Source organism: Populus euphratica, unplaced genomic scaffold, assembly GCF_000495115.2.
Source record: "Populus euphratica unplaced genomic scaffold, PopEup_1.0 scaffold2165.1, whole genome shotgun sequence".
In the NCBI taxonomy this organism is placed as follows: Eukaryota; Viridiplantae; Streptophyta; class Magnoliopsida; order Malpighiales; family Salicaceae; genus Populus; species Populus euphratica.
Genome location: NW_011502004.1, coordinates 776 through 13,439, shown reverse-complemented (window position 1 = coordinate 13,439; position 12,664 = coordinate 776). Strand labels below are relative to the sequence as shown.

Below are 12,664 nucleotides of genomic sequence, written 5' to 3'. Positions count from 1 at the left end.
TGTGTAACTATATCATGCTCACCCTGCCTTTGGAATTTAGCTTAGAATGATATCTGAAATCTAACATTTACACTCCAGAAGATGGAGGCCAAAAACGAAAAATCTAGAGTAGGAGCCCGGGGCCCTCAGAAATATTTATTGCCGACACTAAAAATCCCTCAATGCTATGTCCAGCTGCATGCCAGGACCTCAATTGACAAGCCACAATTCCGGCAATGTCAATTGGGTTAATACATGAACAAATTGACAATTAAATATCGATACAAAAGGTTAAGGTAAATCATACCTTTAAGTTTCTCATCACAAAATTAATTAATCACACTTTCAATCAAATAACAAACAACCTGAGAAAAGAATTAACTTTGATAGGCACAAGACAACTTGCTTTCTCCACCACCAGTAACAACACAGATGGCTATTCAATCTTCTTGAAATTTAGCATAAAGCTGAACCCTTTTTGTGTTCAGTAATATTGCTAAGCATTTGTATCCCACATGCAACTTACCAAATAAGAAGCAGAGAATGCAGTTCTTCCTGTCATTCACTACAGTGTACAATACGTTCTCCTCTCCTGGCGAATACAGGCGCCTCCAAGGTGTTCATTCCCTTCTGCTTGCTAGAACTAGATAAAATATTCCAGTCCATTTATTTACCAAAAAATCAGAAGGCTCTACTTTGTTGCAACCCAATATCTTTTTCAGGAATCTAAGCTCAGAAAAATTATGAGCACCAAGAAAACAAACATCTGGACATTCATGCTTCTTGAATGCTCTCCACAAACAATGGCAGTAACTATACCACTGGCTCGTTATGGATTCACATTGCACTCCAACAATAATTGATCATGTCGGTTTAGAAACCTCTTCCAATAATGTTTATACTTGGGGATTCCTACCTCAAGCCAAGGTTTCATTTGTCCATTAAAGTGCAACACGGAAGCCTTCTTAATGGCTTGGACATCAATCCCATAGTCATGACCCAGTCCAGACAAAGCCCATGCACCATCAAGTGGATAAACTAGGTCTTGAAAGGTAAGCAAGCTTGTGCTCAATGAAACAGATTCAGCTGATTCTGTTCCCTTGCTAACCTGGTTTCCATGTTTGAAATGTAGGAAAACAAATGAGATCTACCTGGTCGTCAAAATTTAATAAAAGTAAAAATTTAAATATTCACTGACCCACCACATGAAAATACAGAAATCATACTGGTCAATATCCTTCTACCAAAGTTGTTATAGCAATATAGTGGACGCATTTGATTACAGTTTCATGGTTTATGATCCAGCTTGTTTTCTTGCATAAGATAAGAAATCACATAAATTGGTCAACCAAATCCTTTTGCCAAAGTTGCTATACCTTTATGTTTGGATCATTGGATCAAAAGAGGGTTGGGTTACTATTTCATATATACTATACAACTAGTTTCTCCTCACAGATGTTTAAACAGTCAAACAACAAATTATTCACAAAAGTAATATCTCATAAAATAAATCTGGTAAAACTAAATCACTCACCTCTTGTCCCAGCTTCCAATAAGTTTTAGTAAGATCTAGCTCTCTCCACCTGACCAGATCAATTACATTCAATCCAGACATCCAAGCACAAGAAGTTTTATCAAAAATGCTTTTTCCCAGATAACTTCTAAGCTGACCCAACTGCACCGAACATAATTGTAAAGCACCATTCACTTTCCTTCCCATGTTAAGGTTCCACAGGTCAGACAAGTCCTGTTGGACAACAACATCATCATCCAGAACCACAACTCTCTTCAACTTCTCAAATATATAAGGAAGAAGATAGTGAGTATGGGAAAAAACAGATACATATTCCGTTCTCAAATGAGATGCTGGTGGATTATTAACAGTTTGGAAAGAAACTCGATACTCCACTGGCAGGGACATGCTTTTCAGAACCTCCTTATCATAATATTTCAGGGTAACATTTTCAATGTTCAAAACTTGGACAGCAGCTTCCTTGTAAGTATTTCTAAGGAACCATAGTTTCATTGCATAATAATTCAGTCCATCTGTCAGAACATGAAAAACCAGATTTCCACTTTCCTGAAGCATGCGGGAAAATGATTAGATAATCAAAATTCAGAAATTTGTTAATGTAAAGAGTACATGGAAGAATACTAGCAACATACTCTTGCATGCACAGCAGTGGAGTTGATTACAACTGAAGCAGCAAGTACATTTGTGGAGAATACAACATAGTGTTGGAATGATGGATCTGAATATCTCTCAGACAGAGGGAGTTCCTTATCATGAGCAGACGATTTAAAATATTCTACAATCAGTCTCATAGAGAGACAGTGTAAACCCTTTGGCATGGTCTGCACTGCAAGTTGATAAAGGAAAGCACTCTGCTTCATGTGAAAATTAGTTTCTTCCTCAGTTAGATCAAGTATCTGCCTCAATTTCTTGTCAATGTTATTACAATCCACAGGGAATGTTTTAGCTTTAGATATCACATTTTCCATCTTCTGTAATTTCTTCTGAATTCTGATGAAACAGGTAAATTAGTGTGCTGGAGCAGGAACCATGTAAAATTGTAAAGCAGTATCTATTACAAGAGACAAAGTATCAAAGAGTGACAGTCCACATCAAAAGGAGACAGCAAGCGACAATGCGAGCATAAATTTCATCAAAAAACAATGAGGCCATATAGCAAAAAGGGAGGGAACACCAACACCTTAATCAACAATAAGTTCAACAGATCATTGACCAACTTCTGCTTCAACATTCTGTAGAATTGTTAAACGTGGGTGAAGCTGCTCAAAAAGTGATGCGGGACAAACTGATACTTATTGTTAGAATCAGGTTGTGGAATTTAGATATTTTGAGACTTGGAAATTGACCACAGGTTCAATTTATGCAGAATCAAGGGGAAAATGGTGGAAAACTACTAGCTCACATCATAAGGAACCACTCCTTGAATGGAAAAACTAAGCATCAGATTGTAGGGATCAAGGAATCATCAACTTTGAATTAAAATTCACCACACTCTCAATAAGGTAAATCAAACAGTTGCACCCTTCTTCATAAAATCTCTAGAACTGAAAGACTACAAGCATGTTTATAAACTTGAAATATTCTTACTGCTAATGGAATAGAATATAAGCAACACAAAATTCCAATTTTAGCTAGGGGAGAGATCAAAGGAATTGATACTTTATATTTCCTAATATAGCTGCCACATACTGATCTTTCACAGAAATGTACTGCAGTCACAAACTTGTCTTTGCTTAAATATTCAGTCAATTTTATAGTTATATCCATAGGCTGCATCAAAATGTCAAAAATGAAATCATAAAAAGGCAATAAAGGGGGAGGCAAGTGTCATGAAACGAAAATTTTAGGGTACTGAAAGGATGGATTACACCTGCATTGACCACACCTGATGCTGCAGGACAAACATGAAAATGAAAACTAAGTCCCCTAAAAGAAAATGGCTGAAGCTGTTAGAGAAGGATGAAAACCATTGGTGAGAATGGACAAAGCCTTGAGGATCCATAATTGGGACTAGGAGGATCCAGCAACCCAACATGTGCAGAAGCTGTGACAAGCACATGTGCATGACATCCTCAGAGCTTACCATGACACTAGAATTTTATTATAGAAAAACAGGAATCCAGTAATGTTAAAGAGTAAAACCACAAGAACAATATATTTTGTTGAGACAGCAAAGGAAAAAAGGCTAAGGTGGGTTGAGTACAAATTGGAACACCGACGCATAAATTTCTATGAGCTAAGATAATGTGGAGAACACTAATTTTGTGTAATATAGGCAAAGCATGACACCTAGGAAGAACAAAGAATAACGAGCTGAGACTTCTAATACCGGGTGGAAATCATCATTGCAAAATTCTTCACAGCCAGAAAGCCAGCATAGTTTTTGTATGCACATTCCTTTAGGTTTTGAGTTTAAGATTTAGATACCAAATTGCATTGTTCTTTCCTATAAATTTTCAGAGAGTCAATATCATTGTTTATAATCATGCCTGCATGAGTTTGTCCCACAATAGTGAGGAGAGGCTGTAATCTCATGTGGCATGCTTTCCTTAAATGCCGGACAGTGCAACAGCACTCTCATAACACACATCCTTTGTTGTGTGCATTGAAACATTTAGCTTTACACATAATAAGCTCCATTCCCTAGACTGATGTTTATTATGTAGTTAAAATGGTAATAATTGGTATGATCGCTTCCTCGCTTCATCGAAGAAAAAAATTTCCATGCACTGTTCAAACTAATGGAAGATAAAGAAATGAAACTTAAAATGACTTACTGTGGTGGAAGATCAGCATCTGTTGAACTTTCACTAAGAATACGCTCCAGTTCTTGAATATTTTGTTTCAGTTCATGAGTTAACTTCTCTTGAGATGGAAGCTTTGCAATGCTAGGATAATATGCTCTAGCCACAAAAAGTTGGTCTTTTAATTTCTTCACCATAAAATCCTTCATATTTTCTCTATGCTTATCACGCCAATGGCAATAGCCTCCAAATCTGAGCTCACATTTTTCACTTTCCTCAACTGCATTTCTTTTATGCTTTGTGATTTCATCTGTACCAGCAGCTGCACCATCCTGCCACAACATATTAAAAGACTCCAATCTTTAAAAGCATTATAAATGGCTAACTTTTCAGAAAGCACTCGGACGCGTGCACACATACATTTCTAATGGGAGGTGGTTGAGGTACAACAGGAAGCACCACAGGAGTACCTGTTCATGATTGGAAAGGAGAATAAGCCTTTTTTTCTTTTTAAATAATCATTCTTTTAGTTGGGAAGTGACAATTATAAAAGAAACGCTTGAGATTTTTTTGTCATTGACTGCCATGAACAACACCTGAAATTGCGGTCTTATTTTCTGCTCCACTTGTAAAGTTTATAACTAAATCCTGAGATACAAAATACGAGAAAACACAGTGGATTAAAAACAGATTTAGATACCTGTAGATAGGCTAAAAAATTTAATCAGGTTAAATCAAATTGTAAGTAGGCCTTAAAAGCTCAAGCTTCCAATGAATCTGTATCTTGCTTCATTCATAACTGAAGGAACTGGACCATAATAAATATAATACTACATGGGAACAGGGGAAAAGGAGTTGCACAAGATATGTGCAGAAGCCCAGAAGCAATTCCATATGAAATTGAATTGAATTGAAATATGAAATTTGTAATAGCTTCTTTTGTAGCCATTCACTGAGAGATATTTGCACCAGATGATGCACCTTTATAGACCCCTTAACAATGGATAGCAAAACTTTTGACTCCAGGACTTGGAAAGGAACAACAAATGAAAGCAATCAGTTGCTAAAGTTATATGAAGCCAGAGATGAACAGAAAAAATTAAGGCCCTGAATTTCTTCAATACATATATGAAGAGAGTAACAAATGGAAGCATTAATAGTATTGGTGAATCGCTCCAGATCAAACAATGAATATATGAAGAGAAGAATAGTAGAAATGAAATGCCATTTTAGGAGGCAGGAACAGCATGGTAAAGCAAATAAGATAAAATCTTGCTCTATCAAACAGAGAGAACCACCAAATCTCTCTTTTTTCATACAATATAGCGAGAATGTCCCTGACAATCAGATTTCAGTTACTGTTTCTGCATTTGTGTAAAGATATAAAACTTGATCAAAATCAAACAACTTCTCAGCAGAATGATTTACTGTCAAACATCAAATTCCTATATTGCCAGAAACAAAAAGAAAAAGAAGAAAGAAGAAATCCAAATAATTGACCAAGGTCAAATCCTATTAGCACAAAGCTATCATCATCGATCAATATGATTTTTATTGATGCACATTAAAGGGAAACTTTTTGAAGATTATGCATAATAATTAAGTTTTCCAAAATTCCCCATGATATGCATGCTTCTGATCTCATGCATGGACCATTGCTACAAATCAAAACTTTGCGATTACAGAGCAACAATACAATGAGGATGTTTAGCCAAGAGAGAGAAAAAAAAGACACAGAAACCATGGTATTTAGAGAGAATTTTCAAAGATTCTGAGATCTCTTTTAACTTGAGTGAATAGTTAAAAGACAATTCTTTTGACATCTTATTTTTTTTATTCTTCATTAAATACACTTGACAGGTTCATCCCTGTTGTAATTTTATTTGTTTATCTCTAAACGAATTTATTTATCAGGGTGGGATGAATTTGTTTTTATGATGAGGGGATTTTCAATGATCACATTTGTCAGATACAATTGTAAACAGGTTAGAAACACACATTCTGACGGTCCATACCACAACAAATGTCTTCCCCAGACAATAACCCATCGCCATTTCCCAACTTTTTAATCATATAGCAAACTCAACATAATTGTTTCCAATGTTTTTCCACTGATTAATACAACAGCAACTCCATTCAGCAATCGATAGGTTTATTTGGAGTAGGTATAGTGTCCATGGTAAATTTCTTGGTTTAGAGGTTTCAGTTTCAAATCTAGGCAACTCTGTAGGCAGGAACAGAGTTGGTACTTCTGCAATTCTGTACTAGGTTTCTTTTTCTTTGGCCTTCACGTTATTTGCAGGTATTTCCCCATTCACGAGTCGTTAGTCTATTTAGCATTTAATTTCATATTTTATTTAAAAGCCATAACCCCATTTAGCAATACATAATGAAGCTTGAATCTTGAAGATTGCGTCATACTAATATGCCACTTATCACTCAACCTTACTAATGTTAGAAATAAAAACCTAGTGGGAATTGGGAAGCTCAAATATGAATAATAAAATGTTGCAGGAGGAGGCTGAGCATGCCAGAGAATAAGAAAGTGATCATACTGATCGAAAAACGAGCGCGCAAACACACATTCAAAGTTCTTGTTGTATACGTATAAGAAAGTGACGGGAGGTTAAACTGCCTAATTTTGAATCCTAAAAAACGAAAACCGAACAACTATCAGTCTCAGTTACGGTGGCAGTTTTCAAGTAGACTGATAAATAAGAGTAAGGTTCCGAAGTTTAGCAAGAAAAACAAGGAAAAAGTAAAGGACATTACTTGATGAATCTTAGGAAGAGTTGGTGCAAAGTTATTGATAAGTTCCTTTATGTGGCTTGACTGGTCTGTCTACAGTTACAAGCAAATAAAAATAAAATTAGTCCGTAAAATGAAAAGAATCCTTGTAATGTCATATCAAAGAAACCCTAATAATTCAATACAAGTAAAAATTGTTGAATTGAAGAAATACATACAGCAGAAGCAGAAGAAGTTTGTCGATCAGAGAGATGTCCTGCGGAGGAAGACGAAATGACATAATTTAGTAATCGAATTCATTTGATGTGACAAAAAAAGAAAGAAAGAGATCTGGTTGGCGTGTATTTATTAAAAAGTAAAGTGTGTATGTATTAGTTAGATTCGAAAGAAGAAAACAACAGAAAAAATGAAAGGAGAGCTGGATCTGAGGGAGGGGGAGGGAGGGAAAAAAAGAGAGAGATGTTGTAAGGAGTTACCGGTGGAGTGAAAGCCGTTGTGGTAAAGGCCGAGCAAAAAGACGAGAGGAACGAGCATTGAAAGCAGCACCAGAAATAGCACTCCTATTACCAGACATCTCCATCGCCTTTTCCCTTGATTGTGATTATTATGATAGCCTTTCATCTCCTCCCTCTCTTCGTCCGAGGAGATTCTCTCCTTTTCCTTTCTACCACAGCTCCTATCGAATCTAATCTAATATGCTGCTGCAGGGCCGTCTGTCAGATTCAAATTTCATTCAATTGCATTTACGAGAGGCAGAGGCAGGCTTTTTCCTTCCCTCGCAATCAAAAAATCATTCACATTATCAAAAAATTACGAGTATTATTATTATTATTATTATTATTATTATGCACTGCACCGCTTCTCCTCTTCTACTCTTCTTCTGCCGTCCAATTACAGATACAAACTCCAACTGGACAATGCAAATGGATCCTTTTCTGGATGCACAGAGAGAGAGAGAGAGAGAGAGAGAGAGAGAGGAAAGAAAAAGCGAGAGAATCGGCCACGCACACAGAGTTGGAGAATTGCACGTGACACCTTTTCTGAAACTAACGTCTTTTATTTTACCACCGCAGAAATGGAAATTGAGAGATGAATATAGAAAAATATATTTAATATTATAATTAATAAATTTAATTACAAAAATAATCTATATAATAAAAATTGATAAAAATGTAAAATTTATTAAATAATAAAAATATGGTAAGAAAATAAATTTTTTATTTAAAAAAACTTAATTTCTATTAAATATAAAAAAATTCTAGATGAATTATATTAATCTCATAAAAAATAAACACACTAAATACAATAAAAAATCATTATTATTTTAAAAAAATCAAATAAAAAAATAATAGAAAACATGTATTAATCAAAATATAAATACAAAAATTATTTTTAAAAATAAATATAAAAAAGTTATGACTTTTTAAAACATATATTTATATAAAAATAAAACAATGAGATCAAGCGTTGTGGGCCTTGTAAGTCAGGCTTAACACTTGGCCCACAAAGAAAGCACTTGCGTGCAGACCTTTATCTTTTTTTAAAATAAATTATGCCCCATTCTTTTTTTAAAAAAAAAGTGATGTATCACCTACATTTGTCTATAAACAATTAACTAAAAAGTTATTTTTAACACTCATAACACCTAGAAAATACCCTTGAAATCTTGTCTATCTAATTCATGACTTCTAAAAATGCAATAAAACTATACCAGAAACCCATAATCAACTAGAAAATAAAAATATTTAAGAGCTCAAATATGTTTTAAGTGTTTTCAATATAAGAAATGACTTACTGTTAACTTTTCTCATCATATGAAACCATTTAATAAAAAAGCGATCGTTTTAGTGATTAGAATCGTCGCCAACGACAACTCTCTCTAAGCCAAAATCCAATGACCCCTTTTCTCTCTTTTATTAAAAAAAACTTAAAAAAAGAAAAGAAAATGAAGTATGGTACTAAAATGTATGTATAAAAATTATAAGGACTGATTGCTTAATAGTTTTTAAAAAATAAGAGACCGAAATGAAATTTTCAAATAAATTGGGCTAAAAAATATGCAATTGAGATTTAATTTGGATTAAAAAACTTAATTGTTCTGAAAAAAATTCAAAAACTAAATTATTTTTTTAAAAAATCTCATTATTAAAACCCATATTGAAACATGAGAGTATAAAAAATAAAATGGTTATAGTAAAGAAATTACACGCTTTATAGTTTCTTACTAAATAGGTTGTCCACGCATTACCGCAAGCTACTTCTAAAAATACGCACTGCTTTTAATTGTAAGACAATTGAAAGAAAAAAAAACATTTTTTAAGCATGCAATCAAAAGCTGAGAACATTAAAAGATATATAATTGAACTTTTAAGCAATAAATAATTAACATGCAAAAAACTTGCTTAAACTATCTCAAACTTCGTATAAAAAATCAAATTGTAAAATGTAAAGGGATATCAATCTAACATAAATATTGTTTGAGCAATTCAAAACAAAAGGTGGCACAATGAATGTCATAACCCAATTCTGGTTTATTTTCTAAAAATCAAAATTTTTTTCAAAATAAAAACAAAAAATAATAATAATAAATGTTGACGATGTGGAGAAAGTAAACCGGAGAATCAAACTGTAATTTTAGAGAAAATTAAAGGTCTAATTGTACCCTCATTATGCTTAAAAATAGAGAAAAAAAATACAAATTCAATGTCAAATTAAATGATTATTGGATGAATTTGCATAAGAATTAAGTTCAGGACATAATTAATTTTTTAATAAGTCAATTTGATTTAATCATGGGCCAAATTGAATTTTAATTATGTTTAAGAATTAATTTGGGTCCAATTGAAGGATTTAATTAAGTGCAAGGACTTAATTATACTTTAAATTGGTCAAATTAATTTTATTTGGGGTTTAATTGGTAAAAAATTAAGTTTAGTAGCCTAATTTTGGCTTAATTGAGAAGATTGGAATTTCAAGAGATCAAATTTAATTTTTACCAAGTTAATTGATTGAAATTAAGGGCTAAATTGCTAGAAAATTAAAATTTTGAGGTCAATTAGGGGTTAAATTGATAAAACCTGGGGTGAAATTGAAGAAATTAAAAGTTTAATGGTCAATTAGGAGTTAAATCGAAAAAATCTAAGACTATGGACCATCTTGCAAAAGGCATGTAAATACAGTTGAAGTTGAAGTTTCATAGGGGACTAATTGCATTAAATCAAAAGTTTATGGTCAATTAAGGGTTTAATTGAAAGAAATTGAAAGCTAGATGACTAAAGTGAAATTCATTTTAAATCCCTAATTCAAACCCAAAACAACGGCGTTTTGAGTTTAAAAAAGAAGGACCAGACAATGCGTCATCTGATGACTGTTTATTGTCTTTTTCTTTTACTCGGTAAAAACTGGTCTAGTCACCTCATTTGCAAATGCATTTAATGTACCTAACATCCATCAAATATACCAAACCTTGCACGAAACTAATCATCAGACATTCCTCTACGTTTAGATATGGTCATTACCGATTCACTGGCAAATAAACAGATGTGGCACCATCCCAAAAAGGCCACCTTAGACAACCTGTAGGTGTAGATTTGACAGTACATCATGCCTACTTTGAACCAACGGTTGGAATTCTTCCAAACAAAATTAAAGGTTGAATTTTTTTGTAGTGTAGACAATATTGCCTTTTTCCACCACCTATAAATAGAGACGAATTTCATGGCCTAAGAAAGGAGTAAATTGGGTAAAAAAATCTCAAAAAATCAGCTTATTCCCCTGTTTTTCTTCTAGCCAATGTTTTTCTCTTCTCTCTCTCTCCCCGCTGCTTCTTTAGCTCTTGAAGATCCACATAAACATTTCTCCTCCACCAACAAACGACTTCTCAACCTCCTCACAAACCCAAATCCTCATTGGGGATTTGCGCAACCACTGCGAGGTCTTTTCTCTCCCCTCTGCAGATTTTCTTCTTCTGTTTCTTCTTCTTTGTTCCTCTGCCACAAGTAGCCACCACCACGTCTGTAATAAGCCACTGTGAATGTCTCTCTCCTCTGTAAAAAGTTTCTTCTTCTTGCTGTAACCAACCCTGGCCATCATTTATCGCAGCGACACCTCCTGAACCATCGTCCGGATTTCTTCATCGCTGTCCCAACCTCCTGCTCTAGGTAAGCTTCCCTTATGCCCGCACTTTTTCCCCTTCCCTTGCTTCACCTTCATCTCCCCGCAGTTCCACTATTCTTGTGTGAATATCCACGGTTCCAGTGGATATTAGGTAGGCCAATTCCTGACATGACCTAAATTTCTGGGCTGGGTTTGGCCCAACCCAAAAAAATCAAAAGAAAAGATCCTTTAAAAAAATTATGATTTTCAAAAATATTTTTCTACAAATTTTTCATAATATCAGGTTGTATATTTATATTGAAAATATAAATTTGATATTAAAATACCTATTTTTCTTCGAAATACTTCAAAACATTTTCAAAAAAAATCTCAAAAAATTTTAAATTAATTTCCTTTTTCAAAAAAAAAAGTTGTTTTTATTCATATGGCCAAGTCTTAAAATTTTTCTAAGCATATTTTTTAAAAAAACAAAAATTGTATCTTTTTCATGTTTAAAAAAATAAAAAATGAATATTGTATCCAGTTTATGATTATTCATTAGGATTTGACCAACATGTCAAAAATATTTTTTCAATCTTTTTTTAGGATCCAGATATAAACTTTAATATTTGTGGGGGTGTAAATTACAAGATAAAGTACACCCTCAGGTATTAAAAATACAAGGTGTAAAAATACAGTGGTAAAATTTAGATTTTAGAACAATTAGAATTTAACCCAATAAGGTAAAAACTTTCTTATGAAGAGAGATTTTACTTGAACCTTAGAAAAAACCAACGAATAGAAACCCGACTTAAAAAAAAAAAGAGTCAAACAACAATGTAGTTTACTTTAAGTAGGGTGCATTGAGGGTGATATGTTTTTCCCTTACACAACCAGTCCCTCATTCAGACTCTCGCAGACCACAGGTTCTTCGTAACCATAATGCTAGGTGGCGACCCCTAAACATTAATAATAATTTTATGATTAAATCCAAAAACCTTTTCCAACACATAACACCTTATATATGAGGCACAACAAAAAGCTTTTGTCATCGCCAGACGACGTCGCATTGGCTTGCACCCCGCGACAATGAACAAAAAGAGTATGTAAACCTAACTTTTGAGCAAGAAGTGAAGTCTCAACAAATGTTAGCAAGTATAGAGTAACAAATGCTTGTCAACTCTTTGTTACTATAAGGACTTGGATAACTTAGTTAAGTATTTGCAAAAAACATTTATATGTTTATCTATGTGTCTGGACCTAATGTATAAAATGAGTATGATATATACCTCAAACACATGTCTTATAAGGTAAATTTTTCCCTTAAGAAAAAGCAATCTAAAAGCATATAAAGCCTTTAAACTTTCTTGGGTAAACATTGACCAAATAATTTCCTTTATCAAATTCTATATATATATATATATATAACTCCTAAATGTAAATAAAAAATCATCAACAACAAACCAAAATGCAATTGAGAAAACCAAACAAAAAATAAAGATCAATATATCTTATATCGCAACACGGGTAATTTACTTAGTCATGTTTAAAAAATTCCTTTATC

General features: G+C 33.5%; 1 protein-coding gene across 1 annotated transcript; it reads right to left on the bottom strand.

Annotated features, from left to right (window-relative positions):
* Window positions 1–35: 35 nt before the first annotated feature.
* Window positions 36–8,063, bottom strand: LOC105118719 (probable galacturonosyltransferase 7). The gene is made up of 9 exons (XM_011016730.1): window positions 7,482–8,063; window positions 7,224–7,261; window positions 7,030–7,098; window positions 4,854–4,905; window positions 4,678–4,727; window positions 4,291–4,589; window positions 2,146–2,503; window positions 1,514–2,059; window positions 36–1,087 (listed from the first exon to the last, which is right to left on the bottom strand). Exons 1-9 carry the CDS (start codon window positions 7,624–7,626, stop codon window positions 809–811), a joined length of 1,836 nt encoding a protein of 611 aa, XP_011015032.1. The 5' UTR covers window positions 7,627–8,063; the 3' UTR covers window positions 36–808.
* Between the last annotated feature and the right edge of the window lie 4,601 nt (window positions 8,064–12,664).